The sequence below is a fragment of the Coccomyxa subellipsoidea genome (genome assembly GCF_000258705.1).
Source record: "Coccomyxa subellipsoidea C-169, whole genome shotgun sequence".
NCBI classification, from domain to species: Eukaryota; Viridiplantae; Chlorophyta; class Trebouxiophyceae; family Coccomyxaceae; genus Coccomyxa; species Coccomyxa subellipsoidea.
In genome coordinates this window covers 3,097,895-3,125,760 of record NW_005178041.1, presented here as the reverse complement: position 1 = coordinate 3,125,760, position 27,866 = coordinate 3,097,895, and the positions used below count along the sequence as shown (strand labels likewise).

Below are 27,866 nucleotides of genomic sequence, written 5' to 3'. Positions count from 1 at the left end.
TATCGCTGTGTCAGATGCCTGCACGTGCACTCAATAAAGGGGGTTCTGTAGTGCCATGCATGCTTTGCAGCGGCTGCAGGAGACGCTTGGAAGCTGCAGAAGTGTAAAAAACGCCTTCAGCAAAGGTGTGGTGCGGCACATTTGATTGACAAACAATTCAATTGATGCATGGTCTTGATTGATCTGATTCGTGCCAGCATGCCTCCCACGTGCACCTGTCGATGGATTCATCTGAAAATTTTAATGGCACAGGGTCCACTGCAATTCGAAGTGCCACATATGTATGCTTTCCAAAACACGATACGTATATCTTGCAAGAGCTGGCTCATTGAGAGTGCCGCACATCCTTCGGAAATCGCTTGCACTGCCTACTACAGTTGCAAAACTGCTAATGTACAGGTGGGTTTAGAATTTTATGTCTATATAAAGAGATATTTGGTGGTGGTACACAGTCTATGCTTGCCAAATGACAAACCTACACAACAATCTATAGTGTACAACGTAGATGAGGATTGGCAGTCCTCAAATCGCCCAGCGAATGATCAGCCCAAAGCATAGGTCTCCCAAGTGTCTTGAGGTAGTGTCCTCAGGCTTGCATCAATGTGTTGTAGCATTCCTTACGACCCACTGAAATGGTACAAGCACCAGAAGCACCGATCCAGAGAATTGGTCTTTCTCACCAGCGCCAACCCATCCTGATTGTGGGACAGCACCCACTGCCAACAGACGAATCACTCCCAACAAGTCATCAACATTCCCGCCCAACCTCTCATGATCACCTCCATCCAGCCCAGCTGTCGCGTTGACCAAGCCTTCGGGCTGCAGCTCTTTTCAAGAGCAGCAGTGCATCAGCCTTCTAGCATGATGGAGTGAAATCCAACAAGAGAGCACATGGAAAGAGCCTCCAAGCGGCTGCAATCACCCTTCCAGCATTGTGGAATAAGCCCCAGCAATGCAGCACATGGCAACAGCCATGAAGCGGCTGCAAACACCCTTCCAGCGTTGTGGTTCCAGACCCAGCGATGCAGCAAAAGCTGCATGCAAGCTGCCACATCAGTCTTCCCAGCGTATGGAGTGAGACCCATTTAAAGCAGCAGATAGCAGCTGCCTCCAAGCGCCGTCATCAGTCTTCCAGCGTGATGGGATAGGACTTGAGGGAGGTCTGCGCCTGTGCGCGCAGCCGCCGCGCCCGCCAGATCAGCACGCCCCCGGCCCCGGCAGCCGCCAGCGTCAGCCGCGCAAACACCGATGCGTCCACCGCCGCCACCACCAGCACTGCCACGCCGCCTGCCATGCCTAGCGTCATCCGCTCCCCTGCGCCATTGTCAAAAGTGGAATCTTAAGCCAAACGCATTTGTTTAGAGATATTCTCTTCGTGCGAGTTATGCCCAGCGTCATGCGCTCGCTTGCGCCAATATTTAGTTTAGATTTCTATGCCGAGCCAGATGTGTCAAACTACTCTCTGCGAGACATGCCTTGCCCCAGGTGCTCCGTTGCGTGCAATAAATTTATAGGCCCCCCATGAAAACCATCTGACCAATATTTCAAAGACTATGCTCCAGCATTCTTTCCCCTTTTTGTATAGCAATGCACGTTCACTATTCGCCCGCCCCACCAAGGTGCAGACAAAACAGCCATGGCATGTGCATGCCTGCTGCACCAGTGCACCTCTGCATCAGACATGCACAGGGCACAGACATCTTGCTTGCACTTGTGCAGCTTCTCGTGAGTAGCTGAGTACCAATGACAAGGACCAGACAAGCGCTTATAGACCCCTCTGGAAGTCGCTGATAACCCCAACCAAAGCCAAGAGGGTGAGATAGCTCCCTACCTCCGCGGACCACCTCGGCCACGAACAGCAGCGTCTCTTCGACGAGGGCGTCCAGCGCGTGGCGGCAGGCGCGGTAGAAGTAGGGGAGGCAGAAGAGGGCGATCCAGGCGTACATGGCCAGCACGGACTGCGACACAATGCCCAGCTCGCCGATGCACATGACCAGCCACAGCACCAGCGCCAGCCACACCGTGCTGCCCACGCTGTCGTGGCCTGCCCCCCGCCAAAACCCACACTCTCAGTCCCTTGCCAACAAAATTCAGGACAATGAAGCTGATGCCTCAGTGCCCTGCATTAGAACTGCTTGGACACTTCACCAGTCAGGCTTTGAGATTGCTGGCTGATCATCAGCTAATCAAAACATTTCCATCCCTATGAAAAGCCACCAAACTCGTGGCAGACTAAGATGTGAACACTTTCACACTGGGCCGACGCGTGGTCACCAGTCTGTCAGATTCCAGTAGGACTCCATGGATGACTCATTACATGGGAATGGGAAATAAACAAGGAGACACAGCCTCGCTTGTGCAGGCGCACCTGAGAGGCGCCGCGCGACTAGTCCGGCGACGGCTGCGATGACGGGCGCGACGGCGTCGGCGGCGGCGCGAACGCGGCCGGCCACGTGGCGCTGCAGGGCGGCCTCGCGCGCTGCGGCGGCCGACGGCGATCCCTCCTCCTCCTCATCCAGCATCTCCCGCACCTGTGTCACATCAAAATTTCATCATACACCACTCTGACAACCATTTTACGGACTGCGACACTAGGTAGACATTCTCAAGCCGGCTCCATAAGGGGACTTTTAGCTGGCTTGGCTGCCTGCCTCGCCCCTGCAGGTGCTGACAGAATAGCTAGGGTAATCCGAGCAATCTCTTCAACCTCTCATGCGAGCCCGCACATTTATCTTCTCCCTCAGCATCCTTCGACGCCCACTAATACATATAATCTGACAGTCCGACTCTCTGCATATTGAAAATGTGGCGCACCGTCGGCCGCCGCTGAGACCATGCGCGCGCCAGCGCCGAGTACAGCAGCGCAAACAGTGCTGCCCCTGCCAAGGCCGAGCTCGGCTGCAGGAGATCCACACCTGCGCATGACAGTTGGCTCAGTACAGAACAGCGCCGAATGCTATGGTCAGGAACACCTAAGAATCCAATTGGACCTATCCGTATATACTCTCTTGACGGCATGATGAATGCTCGGTTGCAAGAGGTTGCCAAGAGTCACACCAAGCTGGGAATACCTCTCACAACTGAGGAGGACATCATGCAGTCAACGGCTTCGTCAGCCTGAATAGCTGCCATACAATGATACCACACACATTCCGTTTGAGAATGAGAAAAAGTGGAGATGAATGCATGCGCAGGGAATGCACCGCAGACGAGGTGGCGCAGGCAGATGAGCACGTACAGGCCGCCACCAAACACCTTGGCGGTCGCGTAGGGGTCGCTCCACAGCAGCAGCGCCTCCACACGCTCCACTGGAATCTGCACCACCCAAGCCCTCCAATCACTAAACCCTTGAGCGAGAGTAATTCATTAGTACCCTGGCAAACATCTGTGAAGAAGAAACATGTCTCCAAGCAAACCAGCACCAAATGCATCCTGGCAAACAATTATTGCTGTTTGACTTAAAGACATGCTTGAACTCTTGAAATCTGACTGTGGCATCCCGCCCTTGCACCGACTGTGCGGAGTTCATGTTAATTCATGGTTGCGTTATTTTCCAGGCACTGCACTCCTTTTAGCGTACCTGTCTCTGCAGTGCGAGCGCGGCTTCAGCGTCGGAGGTAGCAGGGCCGGCTTCCCTGGCGGCGCCCCAGCCAAAGACCCCCAGGCTGCTGAGTCTGCGGGAGAAAGTGCCGCTGAGGCGGCCGGGGGGCGATGCGGCAGCGGCCGGGTTCCCCCTGCCGCCACCGCTCGCCACCGCTGAAGGACCTGCCCCCTCCCCGCCCACCGCCTGCAGCTGCTTGGTGATTGCCCGGTAGCTCTCCGTCTCACCCTCGTCCGGCGCCAACGCAGCAACAGTCTCCCATGCCGCATCTGAGGCAGTCCACTACAGGTTGTCAGTGTTTTCTCATTGCTGGTTCAGGACAAGAGTATTGACAGTTACAGAGCACAAATAGAGGCATAGTGAGCCGGTGCTAAGCTGGCATCAATGTCTCTGACAGATCATTTGACAACCCCTGCAGACCCTGCAAACAGTCTGACAGCAGAGTAATGTTAAAATATTCGACAAAGACAATGTAGCCAGCAGGAGATCGGAGGAGATGCCTGCAGAGTCCAATGCAATGACCCACGTACGCGTCCACATGCTTATACTCAAATGGGAATTAACACAAAAAGCGAACGCCAAAGCCCATCAGGGCACACGATAACAAGGGCGGAAAACGCACCGACATCGCTCTGCCTGGCGACAGAGATGTCGGACTCGCGCCGCAACAGCTCCTTGGACACCCTCACCAGGCTCTCCAGCGAGCTCAGGCTGCTGCCGCCCAGTGGGCGCTCGTCCTCATCCCCGGGGCCCTGCTCGGCCAGACTGCGCCGATCGCTGCCGCCAGGAATGTCAACCCCGCCATGCTGGGCACTTGCACTGCCTGCAAATGGCACCACGCCTTTGAATGTGAGTCTAAGGATGACTCATCAGCAGAGCTGCATCCATGCAGCAACAGACCCTCGGTGCGCTTCGTGAGGCAAGCTTTGGGGACGCAGGTGCAAGGTGGCTGGTAAAGGGAGCAGGGTGGTTGCTGTCCAGGACTTTATGCATGGCCGGCAACTTGACTGCATGCCCTGGACAAGTGACAGTGCAGACCATGGAAATGGGCGCTGAGAGGAGTGCATTGCACCTGCTTCTGGGGACGACCAGAACATGCCGAGCCTGCTGGGCAGGCCAGAAAAGTAGCCCTCGGATGGGTTGGGCGGCGAAGCTCCAGGTGTCGACATGGGAGACACGCTCGCAGCATCATCCGAGGCCTGACTCAATGCTCGCTCTGTCTTCCTGACCTTCTCCATTGTCAGCATGTAATGATCCAGGCTCTTGCCTGCATGGGGCAACCAGTCAGATGTGACAGTCTTCGCGACCTGTGCGGAGTCACATGCAGAGGGCTTGGCCAGGCAGCCTTTACTTAACAAGCAATATAAAAGACATTAGCAGGTCTCGATGCTACTCAGGCTCCTTCTGTGAACGTATGCATCTCAGGACAAGCGCACCCTTGAAGCTGGTGAGGTGCTTATGGAAAGCAGGGGCAGCGCTGCTTTCAAACCCGCATTTGCAACGGTACACTGCACACAGGAACAAAAAGCTTAATCACACCGAGATCGCGATCGGTTTTGACGATAACGTCCTCCTCAGTTCAGATCCCACATGCCCCTCATACTTACGAAAACGCCCCAGTCTGATGCAATCTATCCTAGAACCATTGCGTCAATTCCAGGAGGAACACCGCACTTTGTGCGGCACTTACCCCTAAAAGAGTGAGAAAGAGGGTTCCACCTGGGGCATCAAAGTCCCAAATTTTGCAAGTTCTCACCAAAGAGACAAATTCTGTATGAGGCTTATAATAACCTTTCATTTCATTGAGATAGCCATCACGATGATCCCTGATAGAATCTTACCTGTCATCTGCCAAAAGGTAGCCAATTCTTTAGGCCACACCAGCAGCGCTGCCTCAACGCAGCATGAGTGTGCCGGACATCCAAGATAAACACCTGCAATCGCTCTTCCTTTCCACTCCTCTGCAAGCGCGAGAAGCTGTGGGAAGGCTTCGGAGTAGAAGATTTGCGTGCGTCAGCTGGCCAAGATAGGCTCAGGCTACAAGAGCGAGGAGAGATTCCAGCATCAAGCAAAAGCATCACTGACAACTCAAAATGCAGTGATTTGATTGTTGCTAGTACAACATTCTCACTATAGCTTGCGAGAGAACAAATCCTGCTTGGTTTAGTTGGAGTTGACATCCTAGTACTGGGCACCTAGGCAACCTGGCTTGAAAGAGATAATATACTGTGAGCGGGCGCATTTGGAATGCATTGATATGGTTAAAGTTTTCATATTGTCCGTCCTTGCTGGAGGGTGAGCTCTAAAGTCACTGCACTTCTTTCCCTCTCTTTTTGGATGTCACCATCGCCTGGGCGCAGGCGCCATATACCTTGTCCTATTCTGATTCATTTGAATAATTGCTTACAGAAATAAGATCATTGACCTGCATTTGGAGCAACTTTCATTGCCAATGTCTGCAGGGTTGCTTTTGCATATACAAAGTTCCGAGAGCATGGCCAGGGGCAAGCAAAGGCCGGACAGCGGACAGCAAAGCTGCCAGAGAAGCAGAAGCACCTGTCAAAACAGTTGCAAAGGCTGTCCGGGAAGGATCACCAAATGCTAGCTGAAGACTTGCAGGTGGGGCTTGAGCTGCTGAGCACCTTGCGTTTGTGGCTTTAGTTTCCTACACCAAGCAGAACATGGGACCATGCAATCCTCACGCGACTGCTAGGGGATTCGGAGAGCACCCTGTTGTCTCTAATTCTACCGCACACCAACTCTCAATAAGTCAAGAGCTCTCTGGCTGTGGACACCGGACCTCCCCTCCCTTGTAAACTTCATGCATGCAATGGTGAACAGGATGTGGATTTTGACCAAGTGGAGCGCATTTTCCACGCCAGCAAAGCCGCCTCGAAGGTGTCACACAGCACCGTGATAGAGCCACTCAGGGAAGGGGATGTGAAGAGGGTGGATGGAGTGCTGGACGGGGAGGAGATGCGCTGGATACAGCTGGGCTTCAAGCTCATTGCAGAGGCACGGCCCCTTTTTCAAATGTACCTTCGCTAAGCTCTTACTGTGTTATCGAAAGCAGGCAATCGGTGAAATTTTGAACATGAAATTTGTACAGGCAATCCACTTCTTGAAGCTAGGCAATTTCAGGACCTGGTCTTTTCGCAGTGGCCTGAATTGCAGGCCCTAACTTATGCCTGCCTTCAAGATGTGCATGATTACACTATATGCCGATACTTTGATGAACCCTCATGAGGATGCCTGTCGGCGCGTTTTGTTCCCTGTCTCTTGTCTTTTGTTCAGGAGCCAGGTTTTTGTTTGGTATGTGACCCCACTACCGGCTCCCCTCCAGGGCTCCCCTCACACCCTATAGCCGCGAATAGTATAAGCGGCTGGCGGGGGGCAGTAGAAATACTGAGCACTGTGCCCATGGTTGATTGGGTCTGCTTGGACCTGGCGAGTCCAACAAGGGGTAGGATTGTGTTAGCTTTCAACTGCAGTTTGTCTGCAGGACGTACCTTGCCTGTTGGCAGGAAAAGCGTGTAACAATAGTAATAATAGTAGCATGGCTGACAGTAGGGCACACCTCAGGACGGGTCTGGCTGAAAAAGGGAACGCCCTGTGATGCGCGCAGGGGCGGCTGGGAGTGGTGCTGATGGCTGGCGGGCAGGGGACGCGGCTGGGCAGCGATGCCCCAAAGGGGTGTTATGACATCGGGCTGCCCTCGCGCAAATCGCTCTTCCAGCTGTACGCCGAGCGCCTCAACAGGCTGCAGCACCTCGCTGCGCAGGCCGTCTTTGGGCCGGGCTCTGACGTCAGGTGTGCTACTGCATGACCCTGGCACACAAATAAAGTCATGCGCAAACTCTGGCTTATGAGTTTCCGCACTGGTCAAGAGATTGAAGGTCTTGCTTGTCAGCGTCCAATCCATCAGAGCCCGGGCTCAGATGTTTGCATGCAGCAGATTTCTCATCGCAAGTCATCAGCATACCACATCCCTTTCACCGGGTTTGTGCGGTTGGCTATGCTATTGGTGCTCACTGGCATGAACACCACAACTGTCAGGACCTCAAAACATGAGTGGGGGTGGGCAGGCACCCTGTACGATGGTACATAATGACGAGCGCGGCCACGGATGCTGCCACGCGCGAATTCTTCCAGCAGCATGCCCACTTTGGCCTGGAGGCCTCCCAGATTGTCTTCTTCCAGCAGGTTCTGATGTTCCCTCCACGTCCCACATCTCAACCCAGGAGATAGCTGGCTTGCTTACTTAGGAAAAGGAAATGAACTCCTCACTGGAAATTGGGAGGCTTCACTGAGTCAAGCCCCGGTTCCATTCATTCTGCTGTGTTGCATCCTGTGAGGCAATTCGTAAAACGCATGCAGTCTACTCCTTGCTTATGCCGATTCTCACAGTGCCATGCTTGGCCACCACTCGCTCCGGCGGACTTTGAGGCTTGAAGGACGGTGAGAATAAGTAGTAAGTGTATTGACCGCGCATTGCATGGTGTGGTGACAGGGGACGCTGCCGTGCTTGACAAAGGATGGCAGTTTCATCCTGGCTTCGCCCTGCTCCATCGCCAGGGCCCCAGACGGCAACGGCGGCCTCTACACAGCCATGCAGAGGTGCTCTTTTCCATTTTTTTTGCCTAAATTGCTTGCTCGCATGCTATCCATGGTGTAGTTCTTTAGCATGTGCAGCCGTAATGGACCCTTGATTCGTTCAAGTAAGCCTCAAAAGGGTTGTCCCTTGTCTGAACATGAGGGTTGACACAGAGAGCTATAGGAAGTGCTGGGGAACGCATGCACCTTGCAGATTTCAAACTTCTTAAGGAGAAATTCATCATACAGAAGTTTCCTGCAGCGAGCAAGAAGGTTGTCATCTGCGGCACAGGGAGGGTGTCCTGGAGGACATGGCACAGAACGGCGTGGAGTGCGTGGACTGCCTCAGCGTGGACAACGCCCTGGTCAGGCTGGGCGACCCCCTCTTTGCAGGCTACTGCCACGAACTGGAAGCCGAGTGCGGTGCGCATCCCTACTTTTACAGCTTGAGTCCTGTTTGCTGGCTATGTGTCACTTTTATGCACAACATGCACTGCCATTTGCTGCATTTGAGCATCTGGTAACACCTGAGATCCACCTGAATTTTGAGGGTACAGAGGCAAGGCTCAGGCTTTGACAGGCCTCATCTGAAGTTAGTGGAGGTCAGGCCAAAGGCATTCGTCATGCCCCCCCGGTTGGGAGGTTGAATGTCTCCCACACTGCACAATCCACTGCACCCTAAGGAACAAGCTTGACCTCCAGATGGACAATCTAGTACAGGGCACATATCAGCCCGCATGTGGTGGGCAAGCAGATGACTAACCGGAAGGCACATGTGCGCGCAGGTGCGCGGGTGGTGGCCAAGGCGTACCCAGAGGAGCGCGTCGGCGTCTTTGCGCGGCGCGACGGCGGCATCGAGGTTGTCGAATACAGCGAGCTGGACCCGCAGGAAGCTGCCGCCACGCACAGCGGTGTGCGCCTGACTAACCCCCGACTAATCAGTCACAAGGATGTTTGCACGGGTACCAACAAAGCTAGAGTTCTGATCTTGAAAGGCACTGGTAATGTATGTCGGGTTCTGTGAGGACTGTGTCTGTGCCTATTCTGCAGCTGACAGGGCAACGATAGCTGAGTTGCATGCCACTTTCAATACCGAGTGTCTGGCAGCTTGAGCCATAATGTGCCTACTGTTGACACCTGTTAGTTGAATTTTGTTGAGAATGAGGGGAGTGTGTGCCTTGCAGGGGCTGGGGAGGGGAGTGGAAATCTGCGCCGCAGCTCCTGGGGTCGCCTCTTCTCCTCTTCACGGCAAGGTGAGGGAGATCTTCTGCAATCTCAAGCACGCATTCGAAATCCATTGTCCCCTAACCCTTGGCTGATTTATCCCTTCTGTATCTCGCTGAAGAAATTGGCAGATATAAGAATATCATCAGGCGTCGGAGTAAGCGTGCATAGGCAAGAGCATGCCCATTGTCCGAGTTGACAACTGCTATGATAGAGACAAATCCAAAATGCAAGCCCCGGATTTATGTGTGCAAGGTACTGTGCGTGCAGGGCAGGGGCAGCTGAAGTACAACTGGAGCAACGTCTGCATGCATTACTTCACGCGAGAGTTCTTGGAGGCGGCTGCGCGGCGGCTGCAGGCAGATGGGCAGTACCACATTGCGCGGAAAAAGATACCCTCCGTCGACGGCCCGGTGCAGGTGCGGCCGAGCCTCACAAACCCAGCAGTCCTCCTTGCATGCATTGGCAATCTCACCTATTGCACTGGCCCAAAGGGTTCTGCTTGCCAAGTTCAGCGAGCCTATCCATCAGTAAAATATGATGCGCTCTCTTGCATTATGCCTCTGCCTGTACTGCATCGAGCTTGACTTGTAACCATGCATCGCAGTCTTAACTTGGCTTGCGCAAGCAATGGGGAAATTTCATTCCGCTTTGGGCAGGGAGTAAAGCTCCAAGGTTGATCCATGCATGGCAGGCTCGAGGAAGAAACAAGTATCACCAATAGTTGAGGTCTTCGTTGATGTGGGCAGGGCATAAAGCTGGAGCTGTTCATCTTCGACACCTTCTCGTGGGCGCAGCGCGTGGCCCTGCTGGAAGTGAAACGCCAGGAAGAATTTGCGCCCGTAAAAAACGGCCCCGGCTCTGACAATGACTCACCCGACACCGCACGCAAGGCCATCCTGGGCCTGCACACCAGGTGAGGTCTTTTCAAGTCTGTAACATTCCTACAGATGTAGAAGTGTTGAAGTGTAGAAAATACGGAAGTTGATTTATTATGAGGTGTATGAAAGAGTGAGGTGTTGGGATTGTTAGTAACAACAGCGACCTCATCAGGGAGCATGCCAGGATGGCTGAATTCTGCATAGTGCCAACCATTTGACCGGAAATTGCAGGCAACAGATGCACCAGCCTAGTGTTTGCATGTGTCTCATCAGCCGGCAACAGGCTCATGCAATGTCGAAACCTCCATTGAATCTAGAATTTAGATTTGATGCAGTTGGACCTTGCAATCCATTCGTTCTGAGCATGCACTACAAATTGGCATGCGCGTGAGCTGTCGTGGGCATGGTTTGAATGCAGGTGGGTCGCCAAATCGGGCGGTCGGCTGCGGCTGCCCAAGGAGTGCGAGGGCGTTGAGGTGTCCCCTACCGTATCCTATTCTGGCGAGGGGCTGCGCTCCGTCTGCCGGGGGCGTACCTTCCGCCAGCAGCATGACGTGTTCCTGCAGGTGAACTCCACGGCTGTCCAGCAACAAATCAAATTGATGCTTTTGCCAGGCCAGCCAACAAAATGTGCACGTGCTTGGAGTTTCTGCCAGTTAAATCTGTACGAAAACTTCAGAAGATTGCGCATGGCGCCCATGGAGTTTTGCCGAGTCAGACTGCAGAAATATGCTCTTACAGTGTCGTGCCAGTGCCAACTGCAATCCACCAAGCAACAGGTGCCTTGCAAAACTCCAGATTGCACCAAAGGATGGGGCTTCTGCCGGCAACAAGGGCCCGTAGCAGCAACCTCTGGCAGCAGAAATGAAACTCAATACAATATAATATGAAGTTGCTGAGGCTGCACTGGCTCTGGCTGATTACACAGGGGCTTGTGCCGGAGCGGGTGGCAGGCAAGCGGCTGGTAGAGGCGCGCAGGAACGATTTGAGGACACCTGGAGCCACTCCACTGCCGACACCTGGCGCCACTCCTATGGGGTCCCCCCGCTCCCAGGCCCCCCTCTCACCCTTCACCAGATGAGAGAGGGCAGATATTCAGAACGGACCATGGGGATCTATCATGTAATTTACGCTGTACGTATAGATCTCAATTACATATAGATCCCCTGAAGTGACTCCCGTGAGGGTGGATTTGTATTTAATCGGCAAGGGACTATAAATTTCAAGATTCGTGCCGTCCACAATAATGGTCCTGTGAGGACACATGCAAGGCCGGAAGGTGACCGCAAAGGCAGTGCACCAGTGCCTACCTGATGAGTATGATAGCTTCATTGAGTAGACAGAAGCTTACTGTATTCATTTGCAGCTGAGGAGGAGCAGTAAATAGGGTTGATTAAGCTTCTGTTGTACTTGTTAACAAGATTGGGAAAATCAGGCTGGGTTCAGGTTGTGTTCACAAAGGTTCATGTCTCGACTGTTGTACATGTGGCACACGGGTGGTTGTAGATTACTGAGAGCTTCCTTGCGACGTCATTCGTGTCTTGTATGTGTCACATGGCCACTGGGGGGCGCTGTAGAGGATGTACAGAATATCTTCCTTGGTACAGGACAGAACGAATTAAATTTGGCCACTGGCGTGTGACATGGCAAGCAAATTGCTCTTTAATATAGGGATGATGCTTGCATACGAGTCAAACAGACAGAAATTATCTGTGATTGCCACTTTATTTACATAAGGAACAGAGGGACCGTTTAGGACCTGGGTTTCAGAACACAGAGAAAATCTGCACGAGACTTTGGAAAATTATTTTACAGTGGGATGGAAGCATTTTTGCCTGGTGCCACACACATAGATGCGCCTGGTCATATTCATAACCCTTGCAAGTCAATTGAATAATAAGCTTAATATGTACAGCATGCATGCGCCCCAAGAAATGCACCCCAAATTGCGCAATGTAGGTGACTTAGTGCTTCCGCTGATCCAAAACGGTGGCAAAACGAGTAAAACCAATCAGATGTTGCAACAATTATTCTTCTCCAAATTTCGAGATTTCTGACATCCAAATCAAACAATAGCCTCCTGATGGGAGACACCAAGTGCATACCCTGATCTCAGGTGCCCATGCATATTCCCGTACTCAAAGACAACATGGCCATGCATGGAATTTTCTCCTCCAACAAAAAGAAAACGAAACGCCCTGCAGATATTCAAAGACTCAAGGTACTTCCCCAGGAACTTCCAAGTCTGAACAGTTGCACCCTCACAGCAACACACCCACGCTGCTCGCCCAAAAACATAGGAAGCACACAGATGCACGCCCCACCCATATTGCAAATGAGCTATATCTACTAAGCTAGTAGTGCTAGCCACCGTTTGACGGATCCTCCCTTGTGCAGCATGCGCTGGCTGCAATATACATTCTTCAGCTGGCAGCCACATAATCATGAGCAGCAAAGCAAACACAAGCAACATTCACAGGTCCCCGCAAGATATTATCTCGTTGTTCAGGCTCAGACAACAGCGCAAAGACTGCCACATCCGATGCATCGGCTGGGTCCAAAAATGCTTGCAGGGCTCGGCAGGCCCCACAACTGCAAATTGAATGCGTGAAGACACTTGCAGATATTTTAATCGATACAGCCTGGACCAGTCAAAACCCAGGGCATGCAATGCACTTTTCTCTCCCTGACACAGCACCAGCGCATGTGATGAGTGTTATGTGAGTTGCCTCTGCTGGTGTGTCCAGCACGGATCTGAATTTAGCAAAAAGCAAAGTAGGCTACATCGTGTGTGCATTACCCACTGCATTGCATTGCACCCCTTGAATAAACGCCCTAATTCCCCATGCAGAGAAGGATGCATGCCTTATTGATGCCACACCAGTGCCAGCATTCTATCAACAGAATGTGGCTTGTTTCCCAACCCAGCACCATGGACCCACTTCAACTCCAGCTCAAATTGTTCCCCATTTTGAGTCTGCCAGCGAAGCAACACTTCTTCCTCCTCTGCCCACTGTGGGCAGCCTGCATGTGCCGTCATGCAGGCTCTGCATGCGAGCAGCTGCTGCAGGCAATGCACAACGCACTCCAGAAGCACCCAAGTGAACGGCCCACATGTTGCATGCAGACTGCATGCGAGCAGATGGTACAGGTGATACAAGGCAGCACCAACAACTTGCCTATTAATAGTGCTCAATTAAGCGGGCTGCATGCCAACAGCTGGTACACACCACCACAGAGAGCAGCGCAGCCCTCCGGGTGATTTTGACACAGCAATCGCATAACAGGGGCACAGGTGTCCACGTATACAGGCAGGCCACTCATTGGTAAGATCGCAACCACTCACGGCGCGCGACGGGGTGGGCCCGATTCTGGCGCAGGAAATCTCGCCGGCTCTGCATCTCGATGCTGGCGTTGACGGCCAGGGGGAGCGCGCCGCACAGAGCCACAACCGCCAGAAGGTTCCTGAAGCCGCCGCGCACAAATGCGGTCCAGCCGAATTCGTGCACCAGAAAGGCCTCCACGAAGCAGTAGGCCAGCAGGTTCAGCAGGTGCAGGTGGAACGCGCTCACCGTCGTCACCTGCGCGCACATGCTGGGAGGGTGACTGAGCTGCAGCTTGCGCCACAGGACTCCTGTGACGGGGCCATTGTGACAGGAGCAAAGCACTAATAGTTCCCTTTAAGAATCGTGCAGATGCTGCAAGGCCTTGCCTGATGCAAGTCAGTCCTGGGACCTGACACTTTGGCTTACTCTTAGGATGCAAGGGGGACAGATAGAGCATGTGTGGGTGCCTGAAGACAGGTGCAACTCAGTGCATTCTAAGCCAAGAATTTTCAGGCAAACACATGGCTACATATCAGACGGAGATGACACGCGTCACCCAACACAAATTAACGCATCAGCAGAGGCCATCCCTGTACCCCAACAAAGGGGTTTGCCAACAATTGCAGTCCAGGAGAATTCACTTGTTTCCAGTCACCAGCAGCCATGACGTCAATGCAGTCAGAAGAGGACCCCCTTCCACATTAAATGTGTTGATATAGGAGGTTCAGAGGAGTAGGGCAGACCTGCAGAAAGAGGATGGCCCAGCCGTGGCAGCTGTACATCCAGTCATGCGTGCCTCCTGGCACCTCCTTCCAATCCTCCACCAACAAAAGGAAGACCATGGACGCCACAAGGTCCGCAAGCAGCGCATACGCCTTGTTTATCTCCTCTACGTGCCACCCTGCATGCATTTTGGGGTCTACAATAACACCTACAGCACTCAACTCAACAAGCAAGGTATGGAAAAGTGTCACCACTGATCCACAATGCACAGGAAATTTATTTGTGAATTCTTTCATCAGGATGAATATGACCAAACGCAAGAGTATGCAGTGGCTGTCATGGATCGGCAAGTAGGCCGTGTGCCAGGAAAGGAGCGCACTGGGATGCCTCCTCAGCTGGTACTGGATGTAGGCATGGCCGGCCACGCCACATGCGCAGATGACCTCCAGTGTGCGGCAGAGGAAGCGCGACCACTTGCAGTGGGTGTGCACATTCCAAGTGGCTATCGCCCACATGACCAATGTGAGCAGTGACAGTAGATTTAGTAATGTTCGCGAGCTGGCAGCCCAGTGCTCTCGGAAGCAAGCCTCCAGGTAGGCGTCCGAGAATAAGAGTCGTCGCAAACCTAGCATGAACCTGCAGGCACATCAGTAGCTGCTTGTATCTGAGGCTGGCTTGGCTTCTGTCCGAGAATGGCTTGTGATTGATGGGCATGAATTAGCGGCTGAGACGAGGTTTGTCTGACATGATGACCCTGCCAGTTGGCAACGCTGAGACTCCGAGGCAGCCTCCAAGGTCGAGTGCAGAGCAAGGTTAGGTGCAAAGCATTATATGAAGCCCAGCAGATCAGGTGCGCACCCAGCAAGAACAGCCAATGAGGACACATTGGAAATATGTTGCTGCTGGGCATCATAGTGACAACCGGAAACACAATACGATGATCGAAATGTGGCACACCTGCAAAATGCCTATAGACTACTCACCTGACTTCTTGCAAAGTGGTTGCCTTTGCATCGACCAGCTGCGCTGAGAATTGGCTTGGAGCAGACACCTTCTCCCCAATCGACTTCTGTACCTGTACAATTGACATCCACTACGTTGGGACTCATATATTCCTACAGCATCGGCCGTTCCTTCCTGATGCCGCATATCAGGCGATGCTCACAGACTCTTCTTGAAGTGTGGAATCAATCAACAATTCGTGGGAATGCCGCCTGTCTACATAGGTACGAGTGAACATAGCCAGGTACTGGTGGTGTGCACGGGCCATGGTGACCGGCAATCACATCGGCACGTCTATGTGAGGGAAACAAGCGAACAGCGGTCGCAGAATTCAACACCACAAGAGGGTCAACTCACCCTTTCAGACGATATTGATATCATTCGTGAGGCAAGTGCAAGAGCTCAGCTCAGACGAGGCTGGGACCCCTGAAGTTTGGACAAATGTATTGGCAGAGGCAGGCAACCGGCAGACTTTAGACATTCCAGCAAAAGCACACAGAGGTATTCAATTCATGGTCGTCAAGATCACCGCTGGACTCGACGTCTTGAGTCGATGTGGTCGCCTGCGCATTGATGTGTGTGAACCACCACTCACTCGAGCAAAAGCGGCCAAAGCAAGTGGTGTTTGGCGACACACGCTCAGCGTTATTTCAGAGTTTTGTGCCAAGAATGATATCACAAAATATCGAGAGATATTTTGCTCCCAAAAGTATCTGCTGGTCTTTTTTTTCAGTCAGCTTCATGGCAGCTTCCCTTTTGATATTTTCTGCTTCTCCTGTCCGGCGGGGGTTGTCCGCTGCGCCATCGGGTGCACAAGGCATGTGGCATTTGACAGAGGGGACCCATGCCAACATTACCAGCAGGCTCCCTTCTCGCTGGTTGCTGTGTTGAATTCTGCCTTTGTGGCTGGGCAAGTACCACTGGCAGGTTCTGTGAACGGTAGTCTGATTACCCCTGTGTATGAGAATGGCAGCAAATTGGACACGTAAATTTACAGGCCCATTGCAGTGACTGAGCCCATCATCCGCCTGTATGCCAACATTCGAAATGCTCGGCTTCTCAGGTGTACAGAGGGGCCCCGGGGTTGGGCTGCGCGCAGACACTCAGGCTGGCTTTAGGCCTAAGCTCTCCACTGTCCACTAGTCATTCACCTTGCAGCCTTTTATAGATAGGCAGAGTGCTGCCAAAAGCCCCTGTGTTGTTGTTTCCTTGACCTGAAGGGTGCATATGATAGAGTCAACAGGTCATTGGTTTGGGAGGCTCTGCGGCGTCTGGGCATTGGTGGCCGCATGCTCAAAGCCATTCAGTCCTTGTATGCAAAACCCACGGTGGCAGTCAAAATTGGGAACAGGCCCCCGCCATGAGTCTGCCCTCTGAGACTAGGTTGAAGCAGGGTGGCCCTTTGAGCCCCACCCTGTTTGGCTTGTTTGCTGATGGATTGCACAGGCACTTGTTGCACAGATGTCCTGGGGCCGGCCCCGGGCCGGCCGCAGGGGGGGGGCCGGCCCGGGGCCGGGCGGGCCGCCTTTGCGCACTGGTGCATGTGTTCCTGATTTGGGCTATGCTGATGACTTTACTTTGCTATCCACTACCCCTGATGGCCTGCAACGCCTGCTTGATGCTGCTGCCGAGTTTTGTGAGCGGACAGGAATGGTTTTCAGTGCTGACAAGACCAAGGCGGTTGTGTTTTCTTCTTGCTTGCCGGGACCTTACCAGTGGCTCTGTGCTGGTGCACCTTTACAGTGGGTTCAACAAGTTTAATATCTGGCTGATCAGTGCACTATCATTGGGTATCGTGGGTATCATTGGCTATAATCTTTTTGCAATTGCCAGTGGCCCATCACTGCCAGCAGCCAAGCTGGCACAGACGCAAATTCATGCGCAGCGCTGCAGGTTCTCTAAAGTAGGAATGGGAGAATTGCCTTCAACTATATTCAGTGGAAGTCTCACGCGCACGCGTCAGGGAGATTCCTTGCACAAGGCGGGCACTCGAAGAGATCCCCACTTGGTTGCAACCGTTGCACTTGACCTCAGGGTACAGGATATCGGTCAACAGTGCTGCAGGTTGAGCTTGGCTGACTTGTCTGCTTGTCCAGAAATTTATGACAGCCACACTTGACCGCGTGTATGCAATGTGATTAATTCTGCTCAGGACCAGAGGTGTCTTATATCTTGCACACGTTGCATTAACGCTGCAAGGCAGCCCTTTCTCCTTACTCCCTCGCGCTCACTCTGCTCTAATGTTTGCGTTCCTCTTTCTATAATGACATGCAGCTCAAATTTCCATTCTGCATTCCAGGCTGCATTGACCTCAAGTCTGTAAATAATTGCACTCACAAACCGCCACAATGGTCATGTTAGAGAGCACAGCTTCAGCTTCATGTGCTCAGCTAAAGCAGCTTCAATCAGAAGGAAAACATCATGTGATCACAAGCATTTTTACGCAAGACTAAGCTACCATTTCCAAATCTGAAATCACGATGCAGTCACCTGGCTGAATCCACCTGGGGCTTCTCCAAGACAATTAATATTTAGTACGCCCAACACTAAAGAGGTGCTCGCCAAAGTGCGTCCACAGTCTGTAGCCTGCCCAAATCCAATGTAGAAATGGATGCTGGGCAATTTGGAGCACCAGCAAAATCGCATAGCGATGAATGCTGAAACACTAAGACATTCTTAAAAGGATACAAGGTCCATGTGCCACCATTCTAATTCATCTATTGGACAGAAGGCCAAATGTCCCAGCTGCTGATGTTCTCATCAAGTTCCTGCGGCAATTTTCCTGCGTGATCCCTGATGGATGAATCGGCCCCTCCAGACAGGAGCGCTGAGCAGACCTGGGGCGCATTGAAGGGAGGATTGGTTTGGTACTCTTGCCACAACACGCTGTGCATCATAGCAACAGTGAGGTCCCCCAATCGATATTTTGCAAGGGTAACGTTGGAAGGAGGCACACCTGTCGCTGGTCATTCAACGCTGCATAGTGCAGCGGCGTCTGCCCGTCTGTGTCCTGTGCATTGACGGCAGCGCCCCTTTCCAACAGCAATTGGACTACCTGCACACAGCCAGACCCCCCCTACATTGTACTCACCCCTCAAAGTTGCTCTATCAAGATACATCCTCAGGACAAATATCAGCAAGTGTTCCTTTCTAAAATGAATGGTATTGGAAGTGCTCCTATTCAGCACGTCCACGCAACATGCAGGTGCATGCACATACAATGACACCACCTGACACATATAAAGCAATATTGTCAAGGCAATATTGTGGGCCTACCTCCAAGGAGCCGCGGTCAGCCGCCCAGTGCAGCGCAGTGCAGCCCTCAGCATCGCGCGAGTCCACGTCAGCTCCATTGTCCAGCAGGAAACTCACTGCCGCCACATCGCCCTCGCTTGCAAGCAGATGCAAGCTCCCCAGGGGCTGACCGCAAGACACACAAAAAGCTTCAGCATATCACTCATATGAGATGTAGACTGTGCCACATGCATCAAGGCCACCATCCACATGGAAAGCAATCGGTCGTGCATGCCAGTGTGCATGCAGAAGAACTGGTGCATGCCCTTGCAGCTCCCAAAGTCAGACAGATGGGGTGTGTGCAATTACCGGGCCTGTCTGGCTATCCTCCATGCTGTTGACGAGCGAGCTGAAGACAGGTCCACCAGGACCGCCTGTAGCAGGCTTGTCAGTGCCTTGTTCCTGCCAGCCGGGGCAGAGGGAGTCGACCAGGTCAACATACTCCTGCTGTGCCTGGTCTGCCGGCATGTCCTCCAGTAGCTTCCAAGCTGCCCTGAAGAAGACAGAAGTGAGTCTGGTTCTCCAAACAGAAAGGTTTTCACGTTGCAGCGGCAATTGGATGATGCAGCAAGCTCCACAGGATCTCGACAAAGGACATCATGAGATGCTGTCAGGGCATGTGGCTCCAAAATCACTCACCATTTTGACCTCGCCGTCCTGTCAAAGAAGGATGGCCGAAAGGAAGTGCAGGGACCGCTGGTCGCCTGCTTGTATAGGCCATACAATTGCAGCAAGGAATCGCTTTGTAGTTTTTCAGTGCCTGCAATCGATGCTACATGGGCAGCTGCTGCCTCAAAGCTCACTTCTAGGCCTGAGCTATGTTCCATGCTGAAACAAGGATACCCAGATTCGCCTGTTAGGATCCTACATAAAACGCCACTATATATCTATTGCAACTCTTTTCGTTACGGATATGAACATCCAGCGATATCACCTAAGACACACCAATCCATCGTGTTACATATGTAAGTAAAATAGACTCATCGACCTGGTTTCTCTACCAAATGCTGCAAAATGCACCCACAAGCACTACAGGTGTACTTCCTTCCTGGATACAAGAGCGATTGAGGAGGAATCTGCACTTTGCATGCCAGGTTGGGGCCAAAACTGGCCAGGCCTGTTGTCACTCCCACACTAGACATGCGATCTGACAGTAGAGCACTTCGAATTTGGATACTATCGAATCAAAAAGTTTTGAGAGTGAAGTACTTTAGTCTTGTCAAGATCGTAACAACCAATATCTGTTAGTGAGAAGTATGAAGTTGGTGGTAGTTGGCATGTGTTTGACAAGTTGAAGTTGACAGAGGGTTCCCGTCAGATGAACTTTGCTTCGATCAAAAATGCTCTCGGACAGGTCGTTCAATCGGCCTCGTCAAGTGCGAGGGACTTCGGTGCATCGGTGCGTTTTACAGGATCTGCAAAGTTGGTTGTTTAGATCTGTCGCACAAGAAGCGAGGGCACTCACTGGACTGACCTTGTTGGTGCTGGAAACAGGTGACTGGTACGCCAAAGGCGCTCCGAGAGTACTCCCTGCAGGGTCAGACGGCAACAGGTGGACTGAACGGATGCTGGAAAGTTTACTCTGCCAAAGCGAAGAAAGAAGGTGGGATTGGCATCTCTTCGTGCACCTAGGCAATCATGTGCATTTGTGCCATTAATCAGGCAAGCATGGCGTGCACCATCCATACAAATGTGATGCCAGCCTCAGTCCAAGGTGCTACCTTGCGTGACCCATCCTGCAGCATCGCATGCCCATTGCGTGCACAATCTCGTCAGCAACAACACAAGACATAAACTTGTCAACTCTCCATCCTCATTATCCGACTTAGACAGGTCGCATGGTAAGCAGGTGTGGCGCACCCAGCGGTCAGCATATGGATCCTGGACAAGCGGTCGATGGCAGAGGCAGGCGCCAGCCCTGCAGAAATCGAGGCTGCAGCAGAGACAGCTCGCAGGGATGCCAGCGGCCTCACTCGCCTCAAGCACCCGGCCATTGTCAAGGTCAGATTCCCCTGCACAAGCATCTGCATGCATCCTAAAGCCCACGCCAAGCGCCCTCCTTTGAAAGTTCTGTTCTGTCTTGCATTGTTGGCCCTGTTCTGGCAGCCCTTTGCTAGTGCGTCTCCCACCTGTGTTCCTTTGAAGGCCAGGCTTTACACCCAATCTGAAAGATGTAACCTTTTCTCCAGGCATCAGCGGCAATCCGCAGGACCGGGGCATGGGTGCCGGTGCTCTTTACAGGAGCATTTGTTACAGTCATGCAAATCCAGCCTACAAAATCGGTCTCCTATACTGACTCTGCAGGTGGTGGAGTCATTGGAGGAGACGCGCACGCAGCTGTTATTAGTCACGGAGCCCATCTTTGCATCTGCGGCGGATCTGCTGGCGCGCTTTGCCACGCTGCCGCCGGCGGCCGCTGATGCGCGCAGGGACACCCGCCTGTCCGAGCTGGAGATCAAGGCTGGCCTGCTGCAGGTGAGCGGACCTAAGAGTTTGTAGTCATAGCTTGTCAAGGAGGACCTGGTGCAGGACGAGGATGGACACCTCTGTAATCACAGGGGTTCGCAGAGGTACAGCAGGCAGTGCCATGCTGCATGGTAAAAAAATGGCTTTCTGGTCGAATCGAGTGGTCAACAGTCTTGGTTGCTGCTGCAGCAGGGGCTCTGCATTCTTGACATGAGAGCAAGTACGCTGATCAGACTGAGTCACATGCCTCCGTTTCTCCTCTGATGCACTTGGCTTGTGAGTGGCAGGTGGCAGACGGGCTGCACTTCCTGCACACGGAGGCAAACCAGGTGCACAGGGCGCTGTGCCCGCACACAGTCTTCATCACAAGTATGGGCGCCTGGAAATTGGGGGGCCTCTCACTGTCGAGCCCTGCATTTATCACGGTTGAGACCGTCGGAGTGATCCCTGTGTCCTACAGGGACCCCTCCATGGAGCGCTTCATGCGTTACCAGCAGGTCTGCAGCCCTCACACGGCCTCCTGTGCCTTTTCTTTATTTCTGTATGTGGTGGAAATTTGTACTGTACGAAGCAGGGATTGGCAGGCCTGGCAGACGACAGACAGAGAAATATTTACATCAACCTATGTATACTTAGTTAGAGCAGCTGTCATGTTCACTGCATTATAGTTTGCTGCATTATTGGAGTGACAATGTGTGTAATGAGGCCCACTCCGAAACCCCCTATCTGTTCTTCCTGTGATTTTGTTGGGCCACCGTGTTTCTTGATCTATACAGTACATCTACAGATAACTGGCAGCACAATCCAATGCATTTGCAGTTTTTGTTTATGAAGTTCCTGGTGGTCGCAGCCGCCCCTGGCATATGTTGCGCCGGAGCTTGCCAACGCTGACGGCCAGAACGCCGCAACCAGCATCAGCACTGCTGCCGACATCTTCTCACTGGGTGATTTCCCACACCAGTGCTGGTCCTTGCCTTGCATTTTCCCATCAAATCTTCTGCTGCAACATGAGATCGCCACGGCCCTGGCATGTGTAGCCATGCTTCTAGACATCATGTTCTATCCGCGACCACCAAGAACATACTTGACAATCCCCTGCTCATTGCCTATTCCAGAGTTTCCTCAAAATTTATCTTTGGTAAAATGGATGTTCACAGCTGTGTTTGAAATTAGATAGTACATTTTTATATATATTCACAATAGATTATGTTGTGTGTGCACCGTGCAGCCGCGTTTGCATACGAGGTGTTGGCGGGGAAGGCGCTGCTGCCGGTGCAGTTTGACCTGGACGACTACAACGGCCGCATGGCATCGCTGCACCAGGCGCCAATGGAGGGCGCGCCCGTGTCACTGCGGCCCACCTTCCAGGCCATGCTCGCGCAGAGCCCCTCCCTGCGGCCCCCCGCCATCTCCTTCACTGCTGCCGGCTACTTCCAGGTGCCTTTCTCTTGTGCATGCAGGGGTAAGCCGGGGCGGTAGCCGGGGCGGCAGCCGGCGCAGGAACACGCTGGCCGCCATTGCAGGGGATGTTACAAAGCCAGGGTGTTGCAGGGATCTTAGTGCCCCTTAAAGGGGTATCCATGCTCATGGAGAGCCGTGAGCTATTCTTGGTCCCTGGTCATGCTTTACATGCGTGGTAGACAACCTTCATGGTGGGGAGGCACGTGCACGATTCTTGGTATCCGGGAATTAAAAATCTGCATGGGTCTTACAGTGCTTCCACTCAGTCAGGCCGATAGAAACAGAGTTTGGTAGGGGTCCTGAAGGGTATCCTGTCCGATGGGGTTTCATCAGGGAATTGGCATGGGTTGTTGATACTTATAGGAACGGCGTTTGGTGTGCACATGACAGGAGGACATGCTGCTGAGGGCGGTGCGCTTCCTGGACACCATGATCCAGCGCGACAACCTGCAGAAGGCCGCATTTCTGAAGGACATGGGCTCAATCTGGCCACGCGTGGATGCGCGCGTGGTGAAGTTCCGCATGCTGCCGCCGCTGCTGGCCGAGGCGCGCACCGAGGCGCTGCAGCCGGTGCTGCTGCCGCTGCTGCTAGCCATGCTCGAGCAGCAGGCCACGCAGGTTTGATGTCCTCCTGTACCTTCCATATTAATCTTTCTGCTCTTGTGCCGCTCTCCCTTCTCATTCCTCTTCTGCTTGTATGCGGCATCCCGTTCAAATTTTCAAATGCTCCTATGCCACACTTACCTCTCATCATTTTGCTCCTGCATGTCTGAGAGAAGGTCTGCTTCTCGAGTGTCTGCAAGTGATGCTGGAATATGGCAGAAGTACGCTATGCATGCTCAGGTCCTCAGCATTCTGCTTTGAGCCCTGAATCGCCATCTTGCAGGTTTGTGAGAGGTCAAATAAGGGAAATCATAAGGGAATTTTTTTTGTGCATCCATGCGCAGGACTTTGAGGAGGTCTTCTTCCCACAGATGACCTCACTGTGCGGCTCCGCAAAGGGGGACGCCCTGCTGCTGCTGACGCGCAACGCTGACGTGTTTACAGCGCGGCTGCCGCGTGATCCTGTCACCCGAGTCATCCTGCCGCTGCTATGCCGCGCCGCAGACCAGGGTGCGCGCGTTCTCTGCTTGACACTGCAGATGTTGGCTTATGGGTTTTGGCGGGGAGGAGGCAATTCTACGAAAGGTTCTCTCCTGGCAAAGATCAGAGCCCTTGATCCCTGCATTGCATGACTCTCAACAGGTCACCATGTCAACAATGGGAAGTCAGTCTTTCTCCTTTGCTTGCACACGCATGGGCATCCTGAGGTTCACGACGGAGCTCCTGATTCCCAAGCTGTGTCAAAGTGAATAAGGAGGACTGGTGCCTGAATAGCATGGCCCTTTGCTCGATTAGGGCATGCAGAATCTTCACTTTTACTAATGACTTCCCATCTACTAGTTTCTCTCGTCACCGTGCAATATGTGACCTCGGCCTTCTCCATTCGAATGTGGCCCCCTGCTCTCGTCCAGGGGAGCCGAGGTGTCAGGAGGAGATGCTGAAGCGCGTGCCCAAGGTGGCCGAGCGTGCGGATCTGTCAGTGGTGGAGACAGATCTGGTGCCGCGCATCAACCAGCTCTGCCTGGCCACCACCAATGCTGGCGTGCGCGTGGCGGCCCTCTCTGCGCTCGCAGCACTGGCCGCCCGGCTGCCCAAGGACCATGCGCTGCGATCCCTCTCCACTATCCACAAGGTGGGCAGCCCTCGATTTTTGACGTGGTGATAAGTTGTTGGTGATGACTCATTGGCTCCCATCGCATGGCGTTCAAGATATTTTGGTGCTGCCTGCCTTATGGACATTCTCTGCACTCCCTCCTACCATCCATAAGGTGAGTCAGGTGAGGCCTGCACCCCGCAGCAGGCCGTGCATGGCTCTTTTATTGGCAGGGGGACCTTCTTTAGGCCATCAGTCATCTGTGGTTGTAAGCATGCTGGTCGCTTGGAAACTCGAATTACTAAAGATTGAAGGCTGCATGTGGATGGCCTGTGCCCTCTGGCGCCTGGTCTGCAGGAGCAGAAGCACTGGTGGTGCTGTTGAGCCCCTGTAACGCCGGCAGGTGCTGGCACATGTTGAATATCCATGGTAGGTGACTAATATGCTGACATGGTGCAGGTGACGGCGGTGGACCGCAGCCCAGGGACGGTATCTGGCTGCCTGGTGCTGGGCAGCGCACTCGCGCACCAGTGGGGCGCTGAGCTGGCGGCCGAGAAGGTGCTGCCAGTGCTGACGCCACTGCTGACATCACCCTCGCTCTCCCCCGGCCATTTTGCCGCCGCGCTGCAGTGCGCGCCCCTTATTACCTCCTAGACACCCTATACTGGGCAAACTGAGAATGTTTGGAACATGTGTGTAATTGGAGAGGACAGGAATCATCCGTGGAGACTGGTTCGTCTTTACCTGTTTGTTCGTTTGGTCTAGGGAGAAGGAGACAGAGACGATTTGGACTCCATGGATATTTTCTTGTCCTGTTCCAGATGCAGCCACCATCTCCTCATTTATGATTCAATTTCCAACGCTTACCTGCTGCAACTCCTTTTGCCATTTCGTACATCATGCACCCAGTTGCCTCTGCTGCATCCGGACAGACAATGATCTGCGCTCCGCCCTTGCAGAAGCTGCCACCGGTGTGACAATCATATTCAAAGGTGTCACGCGCTCTGCAGGACGGTGAAACAGCTGCTGGACAGCATCGAGGTTGCGCGCGCCGGAGACTTCGAAGACGCGCCGCCGGCCGCGCGCACGGCCCAAGCCTCCTCCACCTCAACCCCTGCCAGCTCCACAGCTGCGGCCGCCGGGGCCCGCCAGCCGGGCCCCGGCCAGCGCCGCACATCCTCCTTCAGCAATCCCGTGTCCGCGCCGATGCGCGCCGGCAGCGGCGCAGCCAGTACCGGGCCCCCCGGCAAGCCCCCGGCAATGGGCAGAACTGCCTCGTCCAATGGGTCGCAGTCTGGAGAGTCCTCGTCTCTGCCGTCATGGATTGGAGCACCGGTGAATGCACCTGCAGCACAGCTCAGCGCAGCGCAGAGACCTATGCAGGCTGGGTCCGGGCAGCTGGCGGTGAAGCCTCCGGGAAGCTTCCCGGCAGCTGCCTCCTCGGCGGGCGGCAGCGGCGGCCTGGAGGGCTGGGCTTCTGGAGGGGCCTCGATGGGCAGCAGGCCTGCTGCAGGCAGAAGCTCGCTGGGCAATGGGACTGGCAGCGCATTTGCTACTACTATTGGAGACCCGCTGGACTGGATGGGCTCTGGGAGCGTGGCCGGTGAAAAGCTTTGTTGATCCCCATCTGTTGGTTTGTATATTTTGTGCAGAACAGCTCAGAATTGTATTACAAACCAGTCACTTACTGCAAGTTGCCTGCTCTCTGGAAAAGTAGTGAGGTGTATGGAAGAAACACAGCGGCAGATTGCGTACACTGCAAGTGTCTCGATTGCTTGCCGCCTCATGCAGTAAGCTGCCTGTGTGCTCTGCAGAGTTGGAATGAGGTTTGACTGTGTCTGGTTTGCAGGCGTGGCGTCGGCAGTGTCAAACGATGACGACCTGTTCAAGGACCCGACCTGGAAAGACCCGCAGCTGGAGATAGGCGGCCTGGCCAGCTTCACCCCTCAGAGCTCAGGTACCCACTCACCCCAGCATCAATAGCACCAGATGCACTTATTCTTGAGTGGGCGCTACTTCAGTATCATTTGGGCCTTGCTCCAGCCAACTGGTTGATTTTCTGGATAATTATGGGTAATCATGCTTAGATATCAGTATGTTTGAGAGCTCCTCAGAACAGGCCAGGCATATCTTTTCAGGCCTGCTGTTATGTCATTTGCTAGCTTGTCCCCACCTAGAGGTCAGGCAGGTGTGTTTGAATCCTGCAGATTTAGATCACATACTTTTAGTCCTTCAGGTTGGAGTATCCGGAGTATTCCAGGGTCCTGGAGCATGATAGCTGTGCATGTTCCAGGGGGCCTGGGCTTTTCAGGGGCGGCGGCGCCGCTGTCTGCCGGGAGCGGGAACGCCGTTGCGCAGCTGGACGACTTCTTTGGCGCGCCGCAGCTGCGGCCGGCCGCTGCTCCGCTGGCGCCAAAATTGGCGCCTCCGCCGCGCGGCCTGCAGCCAGTGCCATTCACGCAGAAGCCCCCCTCGCAGCCCACGTCCCCGGCTAATCAGGAGTCGCTCATCTAGGATTATTTCTTTGTGCGTTCAAATTAGTTAGATTGATATCATGACGGGCACGTCTCTTATTAATCCATATTGTCGGTGTCTGGGGTTTGTGCAGTCTCTGACTTGCAACAACACATGAACGCTTAGTTAAGAAAGTATTGCTTGCAAAGGCTCATCACACTACAGCTGTATACTTATGAAGTGCTTATTTGAAAGCTTGTCAAGAAAAGCTTTTGCTGTGGCCACCATGGTAGCTGCTTCCCTTGATTGCAATATTATTGTGATTACAGCCTATAAGGTCCTGGTTCAGGGGTGGCAAGCCAGTATCAGATTGTACAATTAGTGAAGGAAACCTGGAATGATTTGAAAGGTTTGCCACAGAACCACTTGCTGATGTGGCGCATGTGTACTTTGGCAGCAGGCCTTTCAAACTGGACTCGGCAATGACTATTACTACTTAGCAGGAACGTCCCTGCCTGCATAAGATTCCCACAATGCTTGCATATCAGGAGCTACTTCCATTTCAAGTCTTATAGCATATCTCCTTTCAAAGATCTATATACAAATTGAGATCGTGTGGCCTTGGGGTTAAAAACGCTGGTGTGCCTGTACATCCTTCACGCTTTCATGCATCCCAGGGCATTTCATGAGCTTAATTTCTGTCAAATGTACACGGCAAAATTGCGCAAGGTTGCTGTCATGTGCACATAAGGCCCTTAAATCTGATTGGAGTCCTTTGAAACATTTCAAGAGCAGCAACATCCACACACAGGCTATCATCCTGGAGCCACCCTACTGTTGCATGGATTGCCTCTCCATGCAGTCCGCACCATTCTCAGAGTCTGAGACTCGCACACACATGCACTTGCAGGCACGCGGATCCCTAGGTATGAGAAACAAACTTTAAAATCGTGATATTGGCTGATGTCATTCTTCATCGGTGGCGTCCCGGCGGCGATTGAAGTAGGGGCTGATGCGGATTTTGAGCGCGGCCGCTCGCCGCCGGAACTCGCGCTCCTCCGATGCACTCGCCTTCTTGCGCGCTCCGCCGCGCCTCCCCTGCAAGGCCACATTCCTCGCTGAGTATCACACATCTTCTGAATGCT

General features: G+C 53.3%; 5 protein-coding genes across 6 annotated transcripts; 3 read left to right on the top strand and 2 right to left on the bottom strand.

Moving 5' to 3' along the window:
• Positions 1-1,123: 1,123 nt before the first annotated feature.
• On the bottom strand, positions 1,124-4,839 carry COCSUDRAFT_59374 (hypothetical protein; the record flags this gene model as incomplete). Its single annotated transcript, XM_005651354.1, has 8 exons — positions 1,124-1,314; positions 1,832-2,044; positions 2,369-2,531; positions 2,815-2,915; positions 3,204-3,315; positions 3,581-3,870; positions 4,224-4,424; positions 4,674-4,839. 8 exons carry the CDS (start codon positions 4,837-4,839, stop codon positions 1,124-1,126), a joined length of 1,437 nt encoding a protein of 478 aa, XP_005651411.1.
• A 1,360-nt stretch (positions 4,840-6,199) lies between these two features.
• COCSUDRAFT_35271 (nucleotide-diphospho-sugar transferase) lies at positions 6,200-11,380 on the top strand (the record flags this gene model as incomplete). The annotated part of the gene is made up of 10 exons (XM_005651353.1): positions 6,200-6,220; positions 7,227-7,411; positions 7,687-7,804; positions 8,112-8,218; positions 8,487-8,617; positions 8,980-9,105; positions 9,689-9,837; positions 10,168-10,334; positions 10,718-10,865; positions 11,228-11,380. 10 exons carry the CDS (start codon positions 6,200-6,202, stop codon positions 11,378-11,380), a joined length of 1,305 nt encoding a protein of 434 aa, XP_005651410.1.
• Positions 11,381-11,408: 28 nt separating this feature from the next.
• On the top strand, positions 11,409-11,983 carry COCSUDRAFT_32293 (hypothetical protein). The gene has a single exon (XM_005651352.1). It carries the CDS (start codon positions 11,765-11,767, stop codon positions 11,939-11,941), a length of 177 nt encoding a protein of 58 aa, XP_005651409.1. The 5' UTR covers positions 11,409-11,764; the 3' UTR covers positions 11,942-11,983.
• Positions 11,984-13,619: 1,636 nt separating this feature from the next.
• COCSUDRAFT_83589 (hypothetical protein) lies at positions 13,620-19,242 on the bottom strand (the record flags this gene model as incomplete). 2 transcript variants are annotated; one of them, XM_005651350.1, is made up of 5 exons in its annotated part: positions 13,620-13,880; positions 18,307-18,360; positions 18,627-18,741; positions 19,087-19,137; positions 19,223-19,242. In XM_005651350.1, 5 exons carry the CDS (start codon positions 19,240-19,242, stop codon positions 13,620-13,622), a joined length of 501 nt encoding a protein of 166 aa, XP_005651407.1. The 2 variants fall into 2 exon arrangements, with proteins under 2 accessions (XP_005651407.1, XP_005651408.1); XM_005651351.1 differs by lacking the exons at positions 13,620-13,880; positions 18,307-18,360; positions 18,627-18,741; positions 19,087-19,137; positions 19,223-19,242 and adding an exon at positions 17,520-18,180.
• A 720-nt stretch (positions 19,243-19,962) lies between these two features.
• COCSUDRAFT_39838 (hypothetical protein) lies at positions 19,963-26,781 on the top strand (the record flags this gene model as incomplete). Its single annotated transcript, XM_005651349.1, has 14 exons — positions 19,963-20,043; positions 20,139-20,196; positions 20,494-20,645; positions 20,949-21,119; positions 21,398-21,607; positions 21,961-22,054; positions 22,339-22,547; positions 22,962-23,189; positions 23,519-23,684; positions 24,086-24,306; positions 24,727-24,896; positions 25,278-25,870; positions 26,117-26,224; positions 26,561-26,781. 14 exons carry the CDS (start codon positions 19,963-19,965, stop codon positions 26,779-26,781), a joined length of 2,682 nt encoding a protein of 893 aa, XP_005651406.1.
• Positions 26,782-27,866: the final 1,085 nt, after the last annotated feature.